Below are 27,862 nucleotides of genomic sequence, written 5' to 3'. Positions count from 1 at the left end.
GACTTAATACTCATATTATTTATTGAAAATAAAATGACAGACACATCTATCACTGTCAAGGATCTTATCGTTGGACAGACTATATAATCACAAGAATATTTCAAAAGATTTGTTACTATTATTGCCCATATAATTGGTAAAAAATATCAATCAGAAATATCAATTGAGTTTTTTTGTCAACTTTTGTGTGATTTAAATAAAGTCGTTTTATTTAGATATTACTGTATAAACAATGTACGAACTGATGAAATTATGGAATTTTAGGAATTTAATGTTTCTTAATTGAAACAGCATTTAAGCATATAGGCAAAACCAAACAAATGTGTATTTTACATTATTTCGACATTGCTATTCCAAGCATGATTACATGCGATAATTAACCTATGTTAAAGATTAAAGGTTAAACAGAAACCCAGTTTAACAACAATGCATTTATAATAATTAAACAGCGAATAAACTAAAAAGATATAAAATATTATAGCTGGTAATAATTATGAAAAAAAATACATTTATATATTAAATGTTCAAATAACTCAATGTAAATAGTAAATTATAAAAAAAAAGATGATAATTATTGTAATCTAACAGGTGATCATGTTTTTTGACGTAAATATTCGTTAAAAGCGTGATTCATTGTATTGGTGTAACAGCGGGATATTTTCAAATGCAAATATATTCTATCGCTTTGACTTTTGCAGACGTAAACAATTTGCATTGTGTATGTGAATATGATTTTGAAAATAAATTTTTTAGTCAAACATTTTTTTATACTGACCTGATAACATAATTATATATATGTTACTAGCGTGTACCCGCGACTTCGTTCGCGTCGAATTAATCATTTGTAATGGTGATGATAAAGCAAAGCAAGAATTTCCATTAACATACAAACTGGAGCAGAATCGTGGCTAATCAATTACCCAACTTTTTGAAACACATGATTTTTAAAAAAATTCAAAATATGTAAAAAAGCAAAATAAATTATGGGTGTTCAAGCGTTTTCCCGAAAGACTTACCGTTTTTTAAATAACAAATATTATAATATTTGAAGGGCGTTTTCACCCTCTTCGAGTTTGAGATTCGAGAAACCCTTCCTTATCGAACCTCTACACACCACAGTCAATCCGTTTGCCAAAAAGCAGCTTTAAAGGTCAAGCAGTTTAAACAGAATCGTGATTACTCAATGGTCATATTTTATGAAACACCCTGTATAAATTTTTAAAAAATCTTAAAATATGTAAAACAACAAAATAAAATATACGTGTTTAAGAGTTTTTCCGAAAAACTCACTGGTTTTTAAATAAAAAATATTTTAATATTTGAGGGGTGGTTTCACCCCCTTAGAAATCGAGTTTCGAAAAATCCCTTCTTATCGAACCTCTACACCCTTAAGTCAATCCGTTTTCCAAAAATCAGCTTTTTACGTCAAGCGCTTTAAGCAGGATCGTGATTAATCAATGACCAGATTTTTCGAAACATCCTGTATACATTTTTAAAAAATCTTAAAATATGTAAAAAAACAAAATAAAATATACGCGTTTGAGCGTTTATTCGGAAACTTGACTGTTTTTTAAATAAAAAATATTGTAATATTTGAGGGGTGGTTTCGCCCTCTTGGAACTGGAATTTCGAAAAATAACTTCTTTATCGAATATCTACACCCTAGAATCAACTTGTATGTCAAAATTGAGCTTCTTACGTTGGGCGGTTTGAGCAGGATCGTGATTAATCAGTGTGTCTGTCATTTAAGAATTTTGTACTTATATTAGTATAGATCATAGCATACCGTGTGGTTCACTGGGCATATGGGAAATCCCATGTGAATTTTGAAAAGGTCAAATATTATCTCCCCAAATGATTTTATACAAAAGTTGTATTAGACTTTTTTAAAGAGGCGTTAAAGTTGTACTTTCGACTACCGTGAGAGGGGAAACGATATTCTCTCGATGTTTTTTGTAAAAAATTAGACGACGCGTCCCATCAATAAAAATTCGACAAATTTGCAAGTAGCCAATAAAATGAGTGGGCTGAGCGATTTGCGGTGACGTACTTGTCAAGTCAACGTATAAAATATATTGCTGTTTATTTAAATGTTTTTTGTCCGCATTCCTTTCATAGACAATAGCAAATGTTATTTGCAAAAATCTATCTTCAAAATTCTAAAATTTTATAATACGGCCTAAAGAAAGCTACAATAATTAAAATACCAGCAAAAATATGATTCTGTCATTGTCAAATTTGCTATCACATTTTATTTACAATAATTTGTGTAATTTGGAAAGGCTGGTTATTTTTTCTAAATTCGAATTATCATCTACAAAAGAATTAGTTCATTTGATAATACTGTTCGCGGTGTATGATTTGTTTACTATTCATTACTCAATAACTCTCGTGGCCTCGCTCTTATCAAATACATCCACAATAATTCAAGGAATAATCGAAATATTTGTAACTGAAAGAACTTTATCAGAAAACTATACTAATTAATAAAATGTTCAAATAATCCACTATTAACAGTCCACGAAATATCAGACACCTGGCAGGTCAATTAATGGTGTGATATAGCCCAATTAAGTTTACTTTGAACGTATATTGTATAAATAAAAGGGAATGTACAAGAGAACCATCCACTGGAATCCAGGTCTCCTGATCTTCATGGAGAACTTGTTCTAAAGACTGTCCAGTTTTTTCGTAAGTGTCCGAAGAATAGTGAAGTGGCCTTTTCCTACTGCCTCCCCTAGCAGACGGGAGCGAATTCTTTTATTTTCTTCAACATGGATAAGAAACTTCAAATCATTGTTTTCTTCCTGTTCATTATTTTTATCTTCAAACTTACATTTGCTTAATGTCAGGCCTTTGTTTCAAATCTCTGGATTATTCTTTGAACTGTTGCTTATTCGGTAAAGTCTGTTCGGAGACTGAGCTGCGAACATATCTAACACAGAAGGGTACTATTTCCAGGAAAATGCCATTTAACCATCGTAACTTTTTCGGAAGTTGTGAAAATCATATTTTATACAAAATTACTCTATTTGATACATCTGATACATTCAAATTCTTGTAGTTTTCTAATAAAGTTCTTTCAGTTGCAAATATTTCGATTATTCCTTGAATTATTGTGGATGTATTTGATAAGAGCGAGGCCACGAGAGTTATTGAGTAATGAATAGTAAACAAATCATACACCGCGAACAGTATTCTCAAATGAACTAATTGTTTTGTAGATGATAATTCGAATTTAGAAAAAATAACCAGCCTTTCCAAATTACACAAATTATTGTAAATAAAATGTGACATCGAATTTGACAATGTCAAAATCACATTTTTGCTGGTATTTTAATTGTAGCTTTCTCTGGGCCGTATTATAAAATTTTAGCATTTTGAAGGTAAATTTTTGCAGAAAATATTTAAATGACGATTTCAAATGAAACGATATCTAGACAGAAGTACAACTTTAACCGAACTATAGTGTGTGGTACATAGGAACACGGGACATAGGAAATCCTATGTAAATTTTGAAAATGTCAAATATTATCTCCCCAGATGATTTTTCTAGATCTGTTTCCCCAGATCTTTTTCTTTTTTCTCTCAAAAAAGTCCAATACAAATTTTATGCAAAAGTTATAAGTATTAAACTTTCTTGAAGAGTGGTATATTTTTTTTAAATTGGAATTCGAATCGAATTTGACAATGACAAAATCATATTTTTGCAGGTAAAATAATTGTAGTTTTCTCTGAGCCGTATTAGAAATTTTACTAATTTTGAAGTAAATTTTTGCAAATAATATTTAAATGTCGCTTTCGAATAAAAAGAAATTCAAGGCAAAAGTATAACTTTAACTTCAAACAAGTCTAGTACAGCTTTTGCATAAAATCATCTGGAGAGATAAGTTTTGACCTTTTCAAAATTTATATGGGATACACCCCACATGTATAGTATGCTTAAAAAACGAAGTCATTTCAAAACAGTCGTTCTTTTTCTTCTATGATATTACAATTTTATTGCATCATCAGTTTTTTATGGATACTGGTAAGTAAAATAACAACCTTCTCTAAAATACCCTTAAAATTTGTTTACATCTGAAAACATTTTCCAAAAAAAAAGGTAAACTAAAAACACAATAGTTATTTTCATATTTTTTTTATTTTCAGTGTCGACCACTGAAAAAAAAGTCTGAAAACTTAAAAAATTAGTAATTTTTTATGGGGGCTATCAAGTGGAGACGTCTCCTTAGTTGACATTTAATGCAAAAGACAACCGCAGACGGTCGCATAAACAATAAGCGACCGTTTGAGAGCGAATTTGCATGAGAAAGGTACCGCCACCAATAAAATTTATCTAAAAGAAAAAATTATATTCATCACCAAGCCGTCATGGTCCAATTTTAGATAGAACGATCGCACAGCGTCAAGTCATTAAATAACAGAATTTAGCAATAATAATGATTGCATCGATTCCTATTCGCCTCGTTTCATAAGAATTGTGAATCTTAATATCCCTCAGATGGTATAGAGTAAGTATTATGAATTATTTTTACAGGGTGATTCTCTAACTTGGAATACATTCACTACATCAAATACATTTTTTTGGTTTGGAAATATGCTTGGACACGTAGATTAGAAGATTAGTACTTTGAATTAGGTTGCTGTAAAAATAATATAGGTATAATTCATATGCCAGCAGATTTGCAACTCTAATTATTTAATACTAAAAGACCTATTATTTAATATTAAAGGGTTTATGATGTTCCATCATGCATGGGAACCTATATAATTTCAGTTCGAACTCTTTTATCCCACTATTGTCCCCGTTTTGGTTATCTGCCAAGTCGAGCACAGCCGTACCATTCTTTTCTCGAAGGTATTAGCGGCACTTTTGACCACCCTGTAACTTCTTTGTGGATAAATCAAGAATATTAATTTTAACTAAACATGAGGACATACTATAGCTGACTAGATTACCAAAATATCTAGTAATTATACCTCATAGTTTATGAATTATTGCTTGTCAAATTTCTTTAATTTCGACATTGACTCACTGACACTACATCAAAATTCTAAGGGACTTCTAGATGTGTCACAAACAGGGGCGGATCGTGAATTTGTGGGGCCCTGGGCTGAAACTACTTAGGGGCCTACATAAGTACTCAACTAATAGCCATATCAAAAAACTGTTTCTATAATGATATATTATTATTCTTCTTCTTTACGTGCCGTCTCTTTCGTGGAGGTTAGCGATCACATTGGCAAAATCTTCACGATTCTCGGCTTTCCTTTAAGTTCTTCAAAAGTTAGGTGAGTCCAGTTTCTGATGTTTCTCAACCAAGATAGTTTCTTCCTGCCGAGACCTCTCTTTCCTTCAATCTTACCCTTAACTATCAATTGTAAGACGTGGTATTTTTCATTTCTCAATATATTTCCTAAGTATGATGTTTTTCTTATTTTTATTATATTGAGCAATTCTCTTTCTCTGCCTATTCTGCTATAGACTTCGGTATTTGAGATATGTGGATTTAAGTAACATAAATGTTACTTAAATCTACGCAAGTATTAGTTGTACAAAAGGCGACCTTATTGCTGTGGTAGCAATCTCTTCCAGGCAATCTTTGGGTGAGAGAGAAACCGAAATAGTGATATTTTATAAGAATATAAAAAAACAATAAAACAATTTTATTTATTTACTTATTATGAATTAGTAAAATAAATTGATAGGTTGTAGTCACAGAAATTGACAGTTATTTGGTCATCACATTCCAAGTCTTTAGTTAGATCACAATTTATGGAAAGAAGTGATAAACTATTTAGTCGATGGTTAGACATTGTTGTCCTATATTTATTTTCTACATAGGACATCTTGGAGAAGGAGCGTTCTGCTTTACAGCTAGTGATTGGCAATGTTAAAAAAATCTTTAAAATGGTATAGCAGTTAGGGAACACGTTAATAAGTTTATTTTCATACATGAGCATAAAAATGTCACTGCAAGAGGTGTAAGACTCAGACATAGATTGGAGTAAGTATGATTTTAATTGAATGCACTCATTCACTAAATGCTCGTCTACGTCATCGGGATTGTAATCAATAATATGAAGTGTAATTTCCAAATCTATGTTTTCGATATTTTTGTCTTGCAAATCCATTAAAAATTTGAATTTCTTGCTATATGTCTCATAGACTTGTCTCCTTTTATTTAAATCCATAATCAGCTTATCCAACGCAACTTTTAACGTGTCTCTTTAAATCTTTCTGCGCCGTATACTGAGAATTCACCTGTAGACTTATCTGAAAATTTTGGGATAATGCGTCTCTTGTTTATGTAATTGTAGTCTATTATTACACTAGTACTTAATTTTTTAGCTTTTTCGTCGTATTCCTGTAACATTTGATCTGATTAATGTCGTATGTCTTTTAAAGAAACAATTAACTTGTTGCCTTCACAAATGTCTAAACTAGGGCTCTGTATTTTTTATTAACTAAATGAAATCTCTCCAAAACTTCTTCCCAAAAGATAATCAAAATTGCAGTCTCGAGTTTCGCCATTTTATTGAATAAATTTCGTGCCTCTTTCCGGAAATCAACTTTCTCAACCTCATTTTCGCTGAAACTTTTGAAAATTTTCATAATGTAATCATAATTATTTTTTAAGGCTTTGACAGCATCATAGTGGCAAGGGGGCCATCTTGCCTGGCTTAAACTTTTAACCTGAATTTTAATTTTATTTCACGATTCAACAGTTCCCACCTATGGGTCTATTGTTTTTCGCGGGGCCTGGGGGCTCCTTGTAACCTCGGGGCCCTGGGCTGCAGCCCAAACAGCCCGTAGGTAGATCCGGCCCTGGTCACAAATATCAAATTTTGAATTTTAGGTAACTTTAAGCATATAACCAAAGGGAAAAATGAAAAATGTCGAAATATCCTTATGGATTAAAAGTAAGCTGTCTACCCGCTACCGGTAACTGACTTTCCGGCGATAGTAATAGGAGAACCGGTGATAGGATTGTTTTGAAAATGTGGATTTATATAAAAATATAAAGGCACATGGTTCATATCTAAAATATTTTCAGCATTACAGTGTTGCCATCCTGAGAGAAGTGGTGCATCTTTGCTTTTTAAATGGATCACCCGGTATATTATTACATTTTTGGAACTACTTGCTATCTCATAATTTTTCTATTATACTAACCTATACTTTATATCCTCTATTATACTACTATATCTTATATTACTATATTACTTATAAATCTATTATACTACTATATCTTAAATATAAAAAATTAAATATGTGTAAAATTGACAAAAACATGATTTTGAATAAGCATTTGTAAAATCCTGACTTCAACATTTTTAAAAATGAAATTTGTGTTATAACGAAAGTCGGAAACACAAGTCGTTAGAAAACTAGAATTAATCCATTTGATATTATCTGACTTTATACAATAATTCAAAGTTTATGAATTCTTGCTAGACAAACTTCTTTAATATTATTTTGATTGATATATTACCAGAAAAAGGTAGGAAGATAACCTACAAATGAGATCCCACCAAAAACATAGAATGTAAAAAATGCCAAGTCTCGCAATACAAGTCAGTTTATTTTATTTAGTTTCTCTTTAAATACCTATTCAAAAATTTTGTACAAATTGTTAGTATCAATATTAGACATCTTTATTTCTGTAATAATTATAATGACTTGGCAATTGCACGGCACCATAATTAAAAAAGAATAATCTACCATTTCGATTACTAAGTAAATCTAAACAGTGACCTTAAAAATAAAGTTTTTTAATTAGTATAGAATATCATATCGTGCAATTGCCAAGTCGTGATAATTATTGCAGAAATAAAATTGTCATATATTGATACTAACAATTTATAACAAAACTGTTGAATAGGTGCTTAAAGAGAAACCAAATAAAATAAACTGACTTGGTTTTACATGAGGTCTCACAGCTTTTTATAGTGGAAGAATTGTATTGTGAGGCTTGGTATTTTTTACATTCTATGTTTTTGATGGGATCACTTTTTCAAAAAAATACCATATGAGATGATTTTCCTTACCGGTACAAGGTGTCCCATTTTGGTTTAAGTTTAAGTCATAAGGTATCTCAGTTATTAGTGAACATAGAAGGATGCGGTTTGCACATACCAGCCCCAATTTTTTGTAAACCGAAATATGCTGTAAACAAAAACTTAACAGGAACTTTTAGAGGATGTTCCTTTAGCTAATTTACGTGAATTATACTTTCATCAAGATGGAGCTCCCGTTCACAACTTTGAAAATATAATAATTTTTTAAACAACTATTTTCCAAACCAATGATTTTGAATCAATAGACCCACATACTATGGTTCCCAGATCTCCGGATTTGCCCTTTCGCGATTTCTGCATGTATTTAGGGATTTTTGAAAAATTAAATATATCGTGGGAACTACAACAAAAATATCGAGGACTTGGAAAATGCTATCAGGCAGGTTTTTAGGTATTTACAACCCCATCTCGTAATAATAAATCCCCTTATAAAAAAAAGAAAAATACATTCGGAGATTCAGTTAAAAGCACAATATTTTAGTCCCAAATAAAATTTTAATATGTGTATGAAAATTTTAGTAAATACCATTTTTATTTTTTATTATCTATCACATCACGGCCCACTAATAGGAAAATCATATCTTTTAAATATTGGAATAAATAGTGAAAATAAATACAGAGCGATATATATTTTTGAGAAGCTCATAGCAAGCTAGATCATATGATTTATAAATATACAGGGTATTCCACTTTAGAAAACATAAGTTTAGTTCATATCTTCAAAAATATTTTTTTCGTAGAAAATCAGACTACGCCAAAGTATTCTACGTAAAAAGGTCTAGAATAGACAGTTTTCAGCTTGTCGATACCTCTCACAATAACATATATACGTGGGCTGTCCTAAATTGCAAAATTCTTAAAAACACTCTGTAGCTCATAAATGAGGAAGCTTATGAAAATTTTGTTTACAGCATCTTCCATTTCATAAAAAAAGGGAGAGGTTTGTGCAAACCTCATCCTCCTATCTTCACTATTAAAGGAGATAATGTATGCTTTCAACTAAAATGGGACACCCTGTACACTCCAGAGAGTTGATTTAGACACTCGCTATTGGAATGCCATTACGTGACTGATAACTGCATTTCGGAATCCGCGTAATCAATGCCACACCCGTCCAGATTTGCCATAGCTGGAAAATGGAGACGTTACCTTAAAATACTTTATTGTATAACTTTAACGTATTAAAATCTCATAATAACAGCGGAAACATTCAGTCAAGGTCAAAACAATATCGATTTAATCATTATCTGATACCAATATTTTTCTACATCAAAACCTATTAAAAATATTAACGGATTAGAGACTCATTAATAATAATTATTATTTCCTTTCACTCATATCGACAAAGATAATATATTCCTAAGAAAAATAGGAACCAGTTGTCAAATATAATTTAGGATACAAAAATCAATCTAATATCCAATCAACTTTTTTCAGAAGTATGTCTTTTTTACCTCTTCCTGGTAGTAGATATCTAATAAACTTGTTTTTTGATTGTGAGATTTTTTTTTAGTTTTTAATTATATTGGCTAAAATGTATAAATTAGATGTACGTTTCGGCTTAAGAATGTTCTTTCTGTTTTCTGTAGCTTAATAAATGCAGTGATTATAATTATATGACTATTACCCTTTTTATACAGGATGAGTTTTAAATAAGTGCAAATATTTTTAGTTTTTAGCCTCAGAAACACGTCTACGAGGTGTTTTAGCGAAAAAAAAATTATTAAAATTGGAATTTTTGTAATTTTTTTTGGACATTTGTTTAGTTTCTTGTTAAAAATACAGTTTCTTGATAAGATGGCAACATAAGTAGTATATTAAATTTACAAGAAAGAATACTCAGAAAAGATCCAGTGGTTCTCAAAGTTTAAGCAAAACATTAAAAAGACCTTTTAAAAAAATTAATTAGTTAAAATTTTTTAGTTTTTGAAGTAAAATAACTCGGTTATTTTGGACTTATTTGAAAAAAGGTAAAGGGAAAATATGTTTCTTTTGTCAAGATCTACCAGCCCTGAAAATATTTGTATGTACTTATTTAAGATTTACCCTGTATATTTTTTTATTATTATAATAAAAAACCAAAATTCAGATGACGTAGAATGTGTTCTGCTGTTTTTTATTCTTACTGACAGAATCTGTTAATATCGTCAGCTTTAAATATCTTTTACGTTTTTAGTGCCCTATTATTAGTGGACCAACTAGAGTTGAAACAGGTTTCCTTACTTTGCTTATTTGGTTTGTCGTAAATTTTGGCTAATTTTTCTTTTTTGTTTTTTTTAACATTTCAAACTGTGTACGCTTAAATTCACTCCAAACACCCGTTTGCGGAACTACAACCTTGTTCTTGCGCTATTTCTGTCAAATTTTTACATGTCGCGTTTTTCTTTCAAACAGCCATAGCCGCCTATTAAGTAAACGATTGATTTTATTATTGACCTTAAGTAAAAAATTATTGACCTTAAGTAAAAAAGCCACTATGCAGCATTTGTATGTCGTTAAAGTAGTACTTCCCCTAGGAGATGCAAGACCTTGTCGTTGGTGGGGAAGCTCCTGGTCAGGTGCTGGAGGGAATACCCCTAGATAGCGTCTAGCTTGGTTTAACAATCATCTCACTCATCGTCTTGTCCCGCGCTGTAGTGGCATGGCTAGGGAATTGAATCAAGACATATAACGATGCCGGACGAGGCTACTTCTGTCCGTCATACCAGGCACCCTCTACTGACTGTGGTCATGTGTTGCGGGTAGAGGATGTGGGGGGTCTTGGCTTTACCGCCTGGACCAAGAGGAGACAACCTCACCAAAAACCTAAATCCTACGATACACGATGGCGGGACCAGGTCAAAGGGATGCGTGGCTAGATAGATTACTAGCCATTACTGGTCTCAACCTTGGGGCATCAGGGGGCACCCCATTGTATTTACCCCTTACTACATGCGGATCTCTGTAGAAGTGGACCGACCATCCCTAGCGACTCGTGGGAATACTATGAGATCTAGCATTAAAAACACCACCGGTGAAGCTCTGGGGATGCCCCCTAGCGGCACTGGGAACATTACAAATGAAAGTTCCAAGGGACTAAATCCAAAGGAAACTACAAGAGGAGGCTGACACTTGCTTGGGATCATCCTCCAGAAGTGGCACACAAGCTACCACCTTCTCCAGCAAGGATTGGGAGCTACCTCTAGACCCAATAGGCGACACACGCTACCGTTTCGTGTACCCGGCCTGGGTCAATCAGGCGGGCTAGACGATCCTCTGAGGGTAGGTCTTAGCGGAGCAGAAGCACGGAGATACCTCCGACTGCTCCACGAAGCAAATGCGAAAACACTCCTCCGAAAAGGGGAGAGTAAAGAAACCAAAAAACAACCTGACTCATCTCCATCAAAGGGCAAGAGAGGGAGCGAGAACCTCTCACCTCTTCTTCGGCAGGGAGAGAAAAAAGCCAGGATGGAAAGCCGTATCACCAGCTTTGCCGCTATTGCTGGACAAGTGAAAATGGGCTGCCAAAGGAGGCATATCCAGAGGTTGCTCTGACCACCAACCAGCAAAAGTCTCTAAAAGAGGCTATACTGGACGAAGTAGTGGTGATCGGATCGCAACACAGCGATCTACAAAATGTGGGTCAGCTGCGTTTTGCGGAGATACACTTTCGGGTGGGCATGATCCTCATAGATTGTGCATCTCAAGACTCGGCGAATTGGTTGGTGGAAATCGCACCTAAGCTTAAAAATTGGCAGAGGCCGGAACTGGCTGCAGTGAAGGTAGAAAACATCCCTAAAGGGGCGGCGATCACGGTCTTTCTGCCGAAGAGTAAGGGGAATATCCAGGGTCAGAACTTCAATGTAAGGACATCGAGTTCAGGAGATCAACTCGAGGGAGGAGGGTCATGGTCAGGTCCTCACAATAGGAACTGACCTCAAATCCAAGGAGGCAATAGGGAAAGAGGGACATATCCTCTATTATAGATACATAAATACGGGACAACACCGGTATCAGGTCTAAGGAGAGACCAAGTTAAAGAGGTGGAGAAAATGGAGACAGATCTTCCAGCCTTCACCTCACAAATTTCTCAGCCGAAGGCAAGCTTCTCGATTATGAAGGGCGGCACGGAGGGCCAAACTCCAACTGTGGAAGGGTGTGTACCCTCGGAGGAAAAACTGTTGTCAGAGGAGGATGGGAAATACCCTGTCCCCTCTACAACAGGGGTATGATGGGTTATAGACTGTGTGATGACTCAAGGAAGGGAGGCACAATAGATCTTTAAGGTCGCAGTGATTAACCCCCCCCCCTTACTCATTCTACATTCTACATTCTACAAAATAGTAATTAATTTTTCCGGTGTAAAACGTCCCTGCTTGCCTCTTAGACTTTTCATCCTGACTTTTTCCTCTCCTTGCCGGAGCAGAGGGGAGGGGTTCTCGCTCCCGCTGTTGCCCTTTTGTGGAGATGCGCCAGGCTGTTTCTTGGTCCCAGCAAAGCACTCCTCGAGAAAGGGGAAAATAACCCTTTTTCGAGGAATGCTTTGCTTTCGCTTTCTTTGGAGCAAGTCCTTCGTGGATCTCTAATTGGATTGTCTAGATCGACTGGTTGATCCAGGCCGAATAGGCGAAACGGTAACTTGTGTCGCTTGCTGTGTCTAGAGGTAAGCTCCCGACCATTACTAAAGAAGGTTGTAGCTTGTGTGCCACTTGTAGAAGTTGGTCTCGTGCAAGTGTCAGTTGCCACTCCTATAGTTCCTTTCGGGATTGGTCCCTTGGACCTTGCATTGATAATGTTCGCAGTGTTACTAGAGAGTAGAGAGTCTCCCTACAGCATCACCGGTGATATTTTTTCTACTTCATCTCATCGATCCACTTCTACACAGCCCCGCATGTAGAAGTAAGGACTAAATACAGGTTGCCCCTGGTGCCTTAAGGTTGAGACCAGTAGAGGCTAGTCTTCTATCTAACGATGCATCCCTTTGACCAGGTCCCGCCATCGTAGGATTGGGACTTAACCGCCTGTTGGTCCGGGCGGTTAAGCCAAGACCCCAACCCACACCCTCTACCTGTGAGACATGACCACAGACAGTAGAACTTCCCTATTAACCGAACAGGACAATCCCATCCGACATCGTTATAGGTCTTGGTGCAATTCTCTGGTCAAGACACTACAGCCAGGAACAAGACAGCAAGATTCTCCTTAGACCCATCCACAGTACCACAGTATTCCCCATAGCACCTGACTAGGAGCTTCCTCACCAACGACAAGGTCTCGCATCTCCTAGAGAAAACCAGGCTAACGTAACATTGCTACGTACTGCAAATGTATAGGTAAAATGTTAAAGAAATAAACTTTCCTTAGATGTAATAGAATCATAACGTAATGCTTTTGCCAGCCCAAAAGGTTCATGAAATATTAAAATAATACTGTTAAACACGGCAAATACCTAAATCGAAGACTGCTCGAAAAACGCTTTATCTTTGATTTTTCCGATTTATGTATAAGCTGTTCTAAATAATTCAATGGCTGGAACGCTTCATGTAGTGCATAAATATTAATATTCTTTGGGCGGGCGGGCCAGACTCGAGCTTAGAGAAGACGTAAAAGGTTTTCTTGTTCGTCGAACAGATTTCCTTATGGAAGCGGATTAATTATGAATTACATGAGTCTCGCTAGCTGAATAAAAGAAAGTATAATATTTTAATCTCGCTTCAGAGCGAATATCTAAAGGACTGTATAGATTAGTTTGCTTTAGCTTCGTGAATAAAAATTAGGGCTTATCTATATTACTCCATAATGTTCGCCAGGTCTTCCAGTAATTTGGAAGTTCTCTTTTCGTTGATTTTTGTGAGATTCGATAGAGAAGATAGAGAAATATTAGTTATTCTATTAATAGAAATAAAGTAATTTAAGGAAATGAGAATCTTTCTTTTGTTTTAAGGATAAAATATCGGTTAGGCATTTTCATTTAAAATATGGGAATGAATTAATCAGTTAGGTCTGTTGCTTTATAGATATTCTGTAGATTCATATAATTGTATAAAGAGTATTAAATTAATGATGAATTGAGCATTATAATTTTTCTTTTCTTGCGCTACCATGCTATATAGGGTGAGTCTTAAATAAGTGCAAATATTTTTAGGAGTGGTATATTTCGATTTTAGGAATACTTATGAGTTTTTTTTGCATTATGACGTTGAATATCGTGCATTTTCTTTTAAATTTTCCTGCATATTTTAGAAATATTTTTAGAACTGTCTATTCATCGCCAATTTTCACACGGTATAGTTTCTTAATCTCTGATATTACCATGGTTACGGCACTAAAAGAGATGCAAATACAGAAAAAAGCCGGTGGCTTCCAATTTTTTTTAATTTTCAAGCTTAAATAACTCGGATATTTTAGGCTATAATGTACAGTAAATTGCAGTTACACTGTTTATGTACTACAGCATCAATTCTTAATAATTAACGTTACTCTCATGTTCCATTTACCAATTACTACATAATATAGTGAAAAAATACTATCCATCTTATCTTCCTATCCTAATATCTTCTTCTTACAGTGCTATACTCTACATAGAGCGTCGGCTACCTCTCGCATGTACTTGTGATGTCTGTCATCAGTGTTTCACAAGTACACGGGACCTACAGTTTATTATCCAATCCGAACGGCACTATTTTGAGAAGTTGTACAAGGCAAATATACTTAAGGTGGTTTGCCATTGCCTTCCTTAGGGTGGCGGCTCGTTGGTCGCTCTATTTAGATAAATAAATATTTTTATTTAAATAAATAAAGCGACCGTACTGGCTGGGGATCGAACCCAGTACCTTCTGCTCCTCAGATCGACACACTAACGCTGGAGCTACGGCCGATCACTATCCTAATATAGTTTTGTCAAATTGTCCTCAAAAAATCGTTAGCTGAAAAGTTTTGGGGTAGTTTTGATTTCTTCATAATATACAGGGTAATTCAAATTCGAACCCCCCCATGGGAATCTCGAAAAGTATATTAAACTCGAGTTTGATTAAATTAGGGAAAAGTTGTGCATCAATGTGCCTAATAAAATGCCATTTAGAAACATTTATAATTCCGAATATTGAGGAGATAGGAGGTATCCTAAAACTAAAAGTACATTTTCATTACTACTTTTTTCCAGCTACAAAACAGCTTTTTTTCGGATTTATCATTCGACGTTGCGCATCTCCTGACCACCATCAACAACCTTATGTTTTCTTAGAAACGTCCATATTAGATCTAAATAGACAAAATTGATCTCAAATACAAGAAGACAATAGAGAAAGGGGGATATATTCTCTATTATATATTCGGGACAGTACCGGTATCAGGTCTAAAGAGAGACCAAGTTAAAGAGGTGGAGAAAATGGGGACAGATCCTCCAGTCTCCAACTCAGGGGACCTCAGTCGGAGACAGACTTCTCGAGTGTGAGGCCCGCCGCAAATTGAACCTAGTCCACGCACAGCACACGCCCAACCCATTCTTGATTCCACGCACACGTTTTCCACGTTTCCATTTAGTGTCGATCATGACTGAAAACGAGCAACTTCTTGATTTAGAATCAGAATCCGAGAACGAAGAAGGACTTGTTTTACTTCATTTGCCTAATAAAAAGAGAAAGGAAAGTAAAAAAACGCATATTTTGCGAAAAAAAGCAAGCCACGGAAAGTTTAGATTGTCTAGCGAAGTTCCAGACAGCCTATTTAAACAGTATTTTCGATTAAACAGGAAACAGGAGTTTTTAAAGTGTATGAACTAATAAAAACACACATTACAGGTAAGGATGCAATGCCCAAAAACCTATTGGAAGTGAAGAAAAACTAGCAGTTTGTCGCAAAAGTCGCAAAAGTAGAAGGGGATGGAACCCACGACTCACGAAAACTGTGTCTGAACGCAACTAGATTCACGAAAAGACTGTGATAGAAGTGGAGTGTCTTTAATTTGCGATACTCCCTTCTTTCCTGTGTTTTACAAAATTCCCCACGCATGGGTTGGGCGTGTGCTGTGCGCGGGCTGGGTTCAATTTGCAGCGGGCCTGAAGGGCACGGAGAACTAACCCCAATCATAGAAGGGTGTATCTCGTAGGAGGTATACTGATAAAAAAGATAGACTTGAACTAAAGTCGTCATCGTTCTTGGAAAAAAAAATTACTGGCAAGAGAATTTATTTTAGGGTAAAAGAAAATATTTTGCCTGAAGAAAAACTCTCTTAACACAAGAAAACTGGTTCTCTTGAAAAATTCGAAAATTTCTCTTGAATCTATTTTCATTCAATCAAGTGCAAGTTACTTTGTTTTAAGATAATAAGAAAAATACGCTAGGAAGAATTCAAAACTATTCAAGAAACATGGCCATTTTTCCAATAGCAAAATACTCTTTTGATGAAAAATAATAACGACACGCAAAGACGATGACGAAGGACGGTATATACAATCAGTCGGCAGTCCGATCAGTCGTACGTCGCATTTCATAGGTCGCACATCATAGTACGCACGGGTTTTGTTGCTTGGAATGTTCCACTTGGAATTTTACATAATTTGCTTTTTAAACGCATATCGTATAACAAATTAGTGATCGTTATTAACATGCATTTGTCATTTTTTATTGACAAATTTAAGGATATATGGATTCTTTAAAGGAGTTTCTGAAAAAAATGGAAATTAGAGCATTTATTTGCTATATTTGAAGGTAAGAGACATTTACCTAATGCACCTGTTTAAATAATGCATGCGTGATTATAGATAGAATAAGACTATAGGTATAGATTTTTTTATGCAAATAATTACAACAAATTTAGAATTTCAAGTCGTCGTATTAAAAAATTCAAAATGTGACCAAAGCTTATAATTTTAATAATTTATTTGCTTTACTTTGATTAATCATGATGTAAATTTTTTTCTAATTTGTAGAGTGATGAACTACCCCAAAAAATACCAAGGAGTGAAGAAGCAGAAATAACTACTATCGAGGAAAATAATATCACTTTACTTACTACAGACCAGGGAAACATAAATTTATCAGAAAATTATACAGAGTCCGGCAATAGTGCGTCGGGCATTTGCAGCTCCTAGAATGAAAAACTTGAGAATTTTGTTTAAGAGCAGACCTAAAGTATGTACCAGGATGTATTTCAGGAAAATATTTTAACTTCTATAGGGTGGCTCAAAAAAGTGTGAGTGGACCTGGATGATTTTTTTTAAATTGAATGAAAGTATATTATTGCATTTTTGGCTTCCTTTCAGATCACTTTACATAACCCTAAGATATGAATAAATATATTTCGATAGTTTCAGAGATATTAATAAATAAATAAAAAATATATATTTTTCAGTCCTTTTCAAAAAAATTATTAAAAATACAAGAACTGTTCTGAAATCAAAACTATGTTAGGTATTTACTTTACTTTAGATGGTCTATTCTTACTTTGCTATAAATATGGTAATCGTAAATCATACAGGATGTTCAATATTCTACGCCAAACTTTCTAAAATATAAAATAATTTGTCTTTGTTTTTTAAATGGAACATCCTGTATATTATTTTTTTATTAGATGGAATTAAAAATGAACATTTTTTGTATTTAAAGTATTTCAAAATTTTTAATAGTTTTCCGGATACACGCAGTATTATTTCATATGGCGCTTTCAATGGTAAAATACGAGAGAAAAATCATTGGGTGGCTTTGATAAAAATTTACTGTGGAAAATGCCATATGAAATATAAAACCGCAAATATCTGCGAAACCGTTAAACATTTTGAAATACTCTAAATACAAAAAATGTTCATTTTTTAATTCTCCGTCTACTGAAAAAATAATATACAGGGCGTTCCATTTAAAAAAACGATGAAAAATTATTTTATATTTTAGAAAGTTTGGCGTAGAATTTTGAACATCCTGTATGATTTACGATTTTCATATTTATAGCAAAGTAAGTACAAACCATCTAAAGTAAATACCTAATATAGTTTTTATTTCAGAACAGTTCCTGTATTTTTAATATTTTTTTTTTAAGAAGGGCTGAAAAATATATATTTTTGAATATCTCTGAAACTATCGAAATATATTTATTCATATCTTAGGGTTATGTAAAGTGATCTGAAAAGAAGCCAAAAAATGCAATAATATACAGGGTGTTCCATTTAAAAAAAAATATCCAGGTCCACTCACACTTTTTTGAGCCGTACATACTTTAAGTCTGCACTTATACAAAATTCTCAAGTTTTTTATTATATGAGCTACAGATGCCCGACGCACTATTGCCGGACCCTGTATATCTCTAATATGCCTGTATATGATGTATAGACTTTTCTTAGATCAAAATAAATTTTACTTGAGTCAATAGTATTCGCTATTGGTTTAAGAAAAGTGTCTCATTAATCAAGAAATGTCCCTTTTCAATCAAGAATTTTTGCATGAATCAAAGAGACTATTGTTCTTGTAGCAAGAACTTCTTTGCATATTCATTTTGGGTCAAGAGTGAAATACTTTGGACAGATAGATTCTTCTATTCTCTAAAGTAATTTTTTAAAGCTTATGAAAAGATAGTTAATGCTTTGGGTAAAGAAACGTCGTTTGGCCCTATTGAAAAGCACCAATCTTTTGGGTCAAAATCATATTCATTTCGACTGAGAGATCCTTTTTTCAGTGTAGATGCCCACACCTCGAAGAACAAACGTCTGTTGTCTGGGGAGGATGGGAAATATTCTGTCCCCCCTACAACAGAAAGATCCCTATGTATGATGAGTTTAAAAAGTTAGAGTGTTAAGTTAAAAAAGGCGGACACATTAAATCTTTAAGGTCAGGGTGATTAACTTCTCTTTCAGAAGGGTCCTGCTACAACAAAAAGTAATGATGAGCGAGATTGGTCTTGGTCTTGCGGTCTTAGTATTGGTCTTGTACAAACTTACGCAAGACAAAGACAAAACGTGCAAGGTTATTGTGGTCTTGCATTTTTGTCACGTTTTTTCTGTTCTTTTTTCAATTTTCTTTATCAAGAAAAAATAACATTAGACTACACTAAATAATTTGAGGTACCGGTAATAAATTTCAATGCCAGTTTTTTAATATAATAAAATATTTTAAATTTTTATTTTATATGTGCGTCAAAACAAATTAATATATAGTTAGTCTATATTTTAGATATGTCTATGCTTTCAACATATGAACTGAAATATAACAACACCAGTATCAAGAGAAAAAACTTACAGCTTTTTCGTCATTAATAATTAATGCTACTCTTGTATGTACACCAATAAATATGAATGTATTATGCAAATCAATGCGCAAAATAAATTGTTGAACTTAAAAATGCGCATGTAAATATAAATAATGACCATTTGCAAAACGTACGCTGCAACGTTTATCAAGATGTTCAAATTGTGCAACCACAAAATCGTATGTACTTTGAAGTCGGAGGCGTGACGAAAAAATTAATTACTTACAAAGATTATCTTCGTCCATCTGGCTGGTCCAAATCTGTTGAATAATTTAAAAGTTTCCCAGTGATTGACATGCATAGGTTATTTACAGGCATTGTTCTTTGTTTACTAATAACGAAATTTAATTATCTACGCTATCCAAAAAGGATCGAAAAAAGAAGAAGTTATAAATTTATGACCATCGAAATACACTGACTGTTGAATGTTTTTCCAGACGGGCACAAAAAAAATAAAACGTGTCCGTTTAGTTTTGGTGGTTATTCATTAAATGGAATTATTAATTATATTTTTTGAGGCGGTTATTAAACTCCACTGGTAAATAATAATTTGATATAAAGGCAGATTTACACGTATACAGTAACTGGCGCCAGTGTCCCTGTCCCTGCGCCAGTGTCCCACAGCCATGCCAGGGCAGCACTGGCATGGCTGTGGCATAGTGTAAACATTTTTTGTGCCAGTCCAGAGCTGTCCGCCAGCCCAGGGCTGAATAGAGAGGGCGTCTATTTTTCGCGCCAGTAGCCTAGTGGTTTAATTGGTGTGTTTATACATTGTATATACGCAATTAAATTATTGAATTTGTAGTTGAATGGCCAGAAAACTGTCTGAAAATGAAACTCTTAATTCAGCTTTATAGTGGACAAGAATGTTTGTGGGATATTAAAGGCGATAAATATAAAAATAAACAAATGCGTACATCGGCGTTAAAAAAAGATTGGGAAGGAATGGAACGAATGTGACTTAGTAATTTATAATATTAAACCCAAAATGAAGGGCATTAGAAGTACATACTGTTTAGAAATAGACAAAATTGAAAAATCTACAAGATATGGTGCTGGAAGAAACGTCTATGTGGTCAATCTAAAAGCCAACCTGTATTCATGCGAGGATATTCCAATCATAGTTGTTTCAAGAGCAAAATCGGACCATAAAAAACTCTTCAATAGTAACGTTAACATTTTATGCATACATTTAATTTTTAACAACAGTTTGTATTGAACTAATTTTTTAAGTGACAAGTATATGGCAAGCTATCGAGGTCTGTGGTCAGTTGTGAGATTGAGCCTCACAATTGACGACAGATAAAAAAAAAGCTTTCAACTAACTGGACTCGTGTAAACAACGTGAGTCAGTTCTTTCCGAGCCAGAGCTCGCGTACCAGTAAAACTGTCATCAGCTACTAACTGTAAACGTGTAAACGACATAGCCCAGCGTAGTGCCAGTGATGAGCCGACTTACCAGTGGGACTGGCGTCAGCTGGACTGGATACGTGTAAATCTGCCTTAACACTCTTTTAGAGATTGGTGTGCTAATTTAAATAATATATGTTTCAATCTATTAGACGTTGATGAACTCAATCAATATTTTTGGAGTATTTGGTTTCTATTGTCATAGTTAATTATAAATCGAAATTGAAGTGAAACTTCTTTACGCCCGCTGGGAGTAAAACTTCAGAGCCGTGACACGACACATGAGAGAAAAGGTGGCAAGGACAGCCTACAGCTTAGAAAAAATCGTCCGATTTAAATCAGATTTGGTATGTCAATAGATTGAACCCAAGGTCAACTGACCGCCGACGACACGTGTCACTGTAATAGTTAATTTTGACGCAAGAAACGTCAAAAGTTGTTGTCGTGCGATTGCGACCAAATGGCTATTTGAGCGACGCGACGCAACGGTGCCACATGGTTCAACCCTGCAAAGTCGGATACGATGTTTCTTTTACGTCTTCATCAGGTTGCGACTAAGGATTTGAAATTGAAGAAAAATGTGGGTCGATGTCGGCATAATTGTGGACGGGCTACGGAATGACGCTTTCGACGGTTCAAATCGATGCCTCTAAATGGAGAAAATCATCAGGATTTTTCTTAATTATGGGTCGATTGGAACCAAACTTGGCACATTAATAGAGTACCCGAATGGAGTCCTCAGACGGACAGACGTCATTTTAATGCAAGTTTTCTGAAAGTGAATCAAATTATTTTTAATTTTTAATTTTTTACTTTTTTAGCATTTCAAACTACACTTTTTCAAACATGTTCTTCAAATCCTTCAATTTAACAGCTGTTAGTAAGAAGTTTCGCTTAAAATATGTGCACATAATGCACACACAATTTTTTTTGAAAAACAATAATATGTATAACCACTTGATTGAAACATTATATTCTTTTCGTCGTAAACAGAACTAGCAATATAACCGTTTCTGATTTTTAAATATTATAGAAAAGGGTATATTTATGGTCAATAAAGTTACTAGAAATGAAGTCTCATGAAATATGCAATAATATAGTCTTAACTTTGAGGTATCTAAACGCGATAAAAGCGATAAAAAAGCTATATAGACGCCCCTACAAAATTTATTATTTCCAATTTACTTTTATGTTTATGCCGAAGCCTGTCATTTATTATGAATATTAGATAACCCATTTTATTTTATCATCTTCGCTGAAAGCGCCGAATTTAAGTTGACAAATACTACATTGAGTTTATTGAAAGCGTGAAAAATGTCATAATATTATTGGTAATTGTTTATGAATTTCATAAACATACGATAATTGATAATATTCATCGAAAAAACAACAAATCGCATTTTATTTTCAAATAAAATTGAACTGAGGCCGCCTCAATGTACGTTTGTTTTTCTTCCAGAGAGAGTGTCGCCTTGGCGTTTCAACCTAAATGTGCCCCAAACAATAATATTATTCGATCAAGATAATGTGATATAGAAATTTTCGAGCACCGTGTGAAAATCAATAACAAATATTTCGGGTAAACATAATAACGGGCGCGACAATGTCCTTTTATCATTGCCATGTAAAACAAATGATACCGCGCAAAGGTGTTTCTTAGTTGAATGTCTTTTATATGAGATATCCGTGAATTAAATGGAGACTTCTGGAGGTTTTAAGACGATTATTTATTATTAAGATAAAGTTTTATCAGTTTTGTTCCCCTTACTTTAATTAGGGAAGAGGAGTAATCTATACTATTATGTGTATGCTATAAATAACTACCGAGGAATTATGATCTCAATGCGGAAGACATCGTAAGGGTAGCCACATGCATACAGTTTTTCATTAAACCAAAACTGCTCAATTCCTCGACTGCGTCAAACGGACAGGCTCCCACAAAAAGAGTAATTTTTACTCCTAACACAACAATATACCATTGAGTTAATAATATTTACTGGAAATTATAAAAATAATAACTTGAATATAGCAGCATGTTTTATAAAATTCGAAGGAAGCAGATTACAACTTTGACAAAACAGTAATGTCTTTTTAAGTTTAACTTTTTAGACAACTGGAGTCTGATCAGTGAACATCCTAGTTGTTGATGACTCTATGATGCTATAGAAATACCATCATAGAGCCATTGCCATTTCAGGCTTGTTACTTAAAAGGGCCTAGTTAAAAGGACCTAGTTGTCCATATCATATTTTTTTAGGAAAAGATAAAACAATAATTGTAACCGAAACAAAATGAAATCATCTTCCCCATGAAACAAAATCCCCAACATAGCTTTGAAAGATCTTGTCCCAGTGGAAAATCCAAAAAAAAAACGCAAAATCAAGTCAAGGTGCAAAGTCTGGAGTCAATGTTGTGGATAAGATGTGCACTCATAATTATTATGTCTAGAAATAGCAGGTTTTGTCACTTTTCTTAATAAGCTTAATTTTGCATAACTTAATGTAATATACCTATCTAGATTTCTTTCTGAAAACTATCGCTGAAGGATTCGTTAGGTTAGTTATTCTAAAAATATTCCAAGTAAATAAACGGCGATAAAATTTATTCTTTTGGATGTCGAGGAACCATCAAGGTCTACTAAAGTACATGATCTTGAAATATTACAAGTGAAAAAAGGTCCAAAATTGACAAAAAAATTATTACAGGAAAACACAGTTAAAAAGAGTAACAAGCCTGAAATTGCAATGGCATTTCTTCGGTCGAATATGTGGCGCGAGAAAATTCAGGTCTGGGGCTCCAAAAAGACATACTATGGAGACCACGGAGCAACCCAAGAAGTATGGGCCGACCAAAAAAGACATAAAGTTAAGAGTCTATTACGCTGTTCTTTCGGGTCTCTCTCAAGGGTCCGCTAAAGCGGGTGTGTAGCCGAACGAAATATATATATATATATATATATATATATATATATATATATATATATATATATATATATATATATATATATATATATATATATATATATATTGTATTTCAAATATCTGCCTAAGGCTTAGCCCAATCCTGTCATGTTAAGCCACACCCAAAATTCCAAACATTTGTGCTTTGATGAAGGCTAGATGAAGGTTTGCAGAGATTCAGCTACCATACGGATATAGTATCATTCTTTATCTTTAATTTCCTTCTTCATTTGTGTAAAAATACCTAGCCAGTTTTACAAAAAAGGTTAAATGCCGAACGCTTATTTTGCCACCTTTTCGAACTAGTGAAATAACTATTAAGATAAAGTTAGAACAGCGGCACGAAGACAATGGATGAGATTGGCTGAGGAGATCGCATAGCATGGAAAAACTTAGAATAGGCCTATATCCGACGACAAAAAAAGAATGGTATCTCAAAAAAATTGTACATTGAGTTATCACTCATTGCAAATTGTTTAATAACAATATGTTTCTCAATCTTAGGTTTAGGTAGGAAGTTTATTTAACAGTTAATTTAAAGTGGTTTGTTATTTGGCACAAAATGGTAATGAGCCAAGTCTACTTTACATTGCAGCAGTTATGGAGGTGGTAACTTTTGACGAATGATGTTACTTAAGATACTTATTTCTGTTTAAAGAAATACACAGAGGCAACAGAAGCAAATGGAATATTCGTTCTAGTCTGGCATAAATTGAAACATTTCTATCTCTTGAATCAATTGGTCAATGACACTGTGTTCTGCAAATCATATGTATAACGGCCGCAAACCATCGTAGATTCTTTATTTAATTTGGTTTGCTGTTTGACACGAGCGAGTAACGAGTGGTATCCTCTCAAAACTGCAGCAGTTTATTAAGCAGGTATATAATAATAATTTTTAAGAAACCATTTTTCTGGTTAAAGAAATAAACTGAGCCAAAATTTGGGCTTTCGATTTGAGATGAGTCGAGTCCTCTCAAAACTAAGCATTTTGAAGAAAATGCTTCAAATGTTATATTAGTAATTATGCATTATTAAGTTAATTAACACAACAATTTGTTTAAATAATAATAATTGTAAATATTGAAAAAAATTTCAGAAATGGAATGTGGATTCAGAAACTGCTTTGACCCCCTTTGCTAAGGCATTGTTGATAGATTTTACTTATTCATCTGATGCACTTGGAACAGCTAACTGTGTTTTTCCTGTAATAATTTTTTTTGTCAATTTTGGACCTTTTTTCACTTGTAATATTTCAAGATCATGTACTTTAGTAGACCTTGATGGTTCCTCGACATCCAAAAGAATAAATTTTATCGCCGTTATTTTACTTGGAATATTTTTAGAATAACTAACCTAACGAATCCTTCAGCGATAGTTTTCGGAAAGAAATCTAGATAGGTATATTACATTAAGTTCTGCAAAATTAAGCTTATTAAAAAAGTGACAAAACCTGCTATTCCTAGACATAATAATTATGAGTGCACATCTTACCCACAACATTGACTCCAGACTTTGCACCTTGACTTGATTTTGCGTTTTTTTTTTGGATTTTCCACTGGGACAAGATCTTTCAAAGCTATGTTGGGGATTTTGTTTCATGGGGAAGATGATTTCATTTTGTTTCGGTTACAATTATTGTTTATCTTTTTCTAAAAAATATGATATGGACAACTAGGTCCTTTTTATACTATCTAGTGTAGGATATTCAAGATTATCAACCCATGCCTTGTTAATTTTCTGTGTCCTCATACTCTGCTTAAATCGTGTAGGCTTCATAATTCAGAAATTTTTTTTCTCGGGGGCTGCTCTTCTAGTTCCTCAATCCATTTTAATAAAATGTTCTGGATCTTTGCTTGATCGATTTTCTATGCTTTCATCTATTTCTAATACACTATATTTAAAAAATGGTACATTATTGTTTTATCGCACACCTACCAAAACTATGCCACGGCTACTCACCCAGGGTATTTAAATACCCCGAGGATTTTCAATACGGTATTTCTAAATGTTGATAAACGATATTTCTTGAATTGTTGAAAAGATCTTCTAGCACACATATCTACACACTACGGTTAAAGAATACACTAGGCGGATATAATTTTGACAATCCCACACCAATATATCTAAGTAAAACATCCGTATGGTGTACTAAAATACCCCGCACAAGTGCTAGAGGGTAGAGAAACTTCTTTTTGGGTTAAGGAAATACACAGAGGCAAAAAGGCAAAAAATATATCTGTTCGACTATGGCATCATCAAGGAAAGATTAATACGTCTCTATCATCCATTGAAGCTTGTTCAATAATACTGCGTTTCGCAAGTCCTTTGTGTAAGCTGCCGCAAACAATCGCAGGTCGTTTATTCAATTTGGTTCGCGATTTGGCAGGAGCGGACTTCAAACTGCAGCAGTTTATGCGGGTGACAGTTTATAAATGTACCGGCGGCGGTGCCGGCGTCGGCGGTGTCAGGAATACGCCCTGATCAATTCAGCGCGGCGAGACGCTATACATACACGTATTAAAAATATAATATCCGTTCGCTTTACGGGGACATTAACACGCCATGCCGTTTCCTGCGGCGCGCAATTTCGAATTATAACTTTTCGTATGTAAATGGACGACACGCAGGAGCAGGCCGACTGACGTTAAACGGCATTACTATTATCCAATTTTCGCACAACAAATTGTACAATAAAGGTTTATAATACAGCTAAAATAATAATTGCAACACCTGGACACCTGTAGTACCAAATTTCATTACAATGCAATTGGGCAGTTTGGCAATGTAAAAATGTTATCGTCCAACTAGTTTAGTAGTACGATACGACGTATAGGATCTGATGAATATGGAAAATATTAGAAAGTTTTGGTATGAATTTATGGAACTGTAGGTACCAGCATTCATTTATATGAGACGTTAGATAAAAAAAAGTGAATAATAAGAAGATCAGAAGCAAAATGCTAACTGCCATCATCGCATTCCCCACTAGTTATCTAATCCATCAATCTACATCTACAATCCAGGCTAATATGCTAATTGATTCAGTATAAAGAGTAGATAAATTAATCAATGGGCACCATTGTATATATAAATCTCGGAACATAGGGGACAGTTCTTAGTCTCACCATTCTCAATTAACCATACTTGAAACATTCAAAAAATTATGTTACCGAGAAAACATCATAATGTTGTCAAATAAGTCTGTTACCAAATATTTCTTAATGCTGAAGTACCTGAATAATATTAAAACGGATGTGCTTCACAATGATTACTTCGATTTATAAACCAGAGTCATTGATACGTCAGGCTAAGAAATATACACCACATCTTACGATATCTTATCCACTAGAAACTTCATTGGAGAAAGCGTAAATTTTAACAAGCTGTTTCTGGATCATAGAGTAATAACATTTTAAGCAATTCTACTATGAAAATTCTTACAATATGGCAACCGCTTAATAAAGCATACTAATGCTGGCAACCTCAGTGGACTCTCGATTTCACCCAATTCCGTCATAGGTGAATGCTCTAGTATATAAACTAAGTAGTTCTAAGGGTTATATTAGTCTGCATTGGATTGGTTAGTGACACCTACATTTACAGTATAATCAGAACATATTTTATTGTATTTTTATACTTTAGGATCGTTAGGCTTAGTTTTTCTTCTTTTAATCATGTACTTCACAACTAGTCTTTCCATTCCATCACAGAGGTTGAATTTGATCTTTTCGACTCCGCTTTTCCTCCCTCCTATATTACTGTTCTTATCCATCTATTACAGCTTGTTCTTTTGCTATATCTGTGCCATCGTAATCCTTTTTTCATCAATGTGGCTATATTACATTTGATTTTGTGAAATATTTGACGCCCGTCACTTTATCTCCTCACGAGACTCGAGCGACGCGCTGCGCCGTTTGATTACAGTAATAACGAATTAGTTGATACATCTCAACGCCAACTGAATTAGTACCGGCCGGGCGACTTAACTAACAGCTATCAACGCTTTCAGCAGGGACTGTCGTTATCCTTAAAAAATCCTACCGCTTTACTACAAAAGTTCATGTTTTTAGAACTCTTATTACCTCTAGTACCTCAGAAATAACAATGTGTAGGTCATAATAATCTTTTTCATCTCACTAAACTATCGAAAAATAGGAAAAATAGGTAGGATATTATTTTAATTCAGAGT

General features: G+C 34.2%; 1 protein-coding gene across 1 annotated transcript in view; it reads right to left on the bottom strand.

Moving 5' to 3' along the window:
* LOC115889076 (putative nuclease HARBI1) overlaps nt 1-27,445 on the bottom strand; it is a 44,194-nt gene extending 16,749 nt beyond the window's left edge. The window contains exon 1 of the mRNA XM_030908991.1: nt 27,311-27,445. Within this exon, the coding sequence (XP_030764851.1) occupies nt 27,311-27,445 (135 nt within the window). The remainder of the gene's footprint in view (nt 1-27,310) is intronic.
* Nucleotides 27,446-27,862: the final 417 nt, after the last annotated feature.

The sequence above is a fragment of the Sitophilus oryzae genome, unplaced genomic scaffold (assembly GCF_002938485.1).
Source record: "Sitophilus oryzae breed Bouriz unplaced genomic scaffold, Soryzae_2.0 scaffold_810_pilon_pilon, whole genome shotgun sequence".
Lineage (NCBI taxonomy): Eukaryota > Metazoa > Arthropoda > Insecta > Coleoptera > Curculionidae > Sitophilus > Sitophilus oryzae.
Note: the sequence above shows the minus strand (reverse complement) of the source record. Positions and strands in the feature narration are given on the sequence as shown.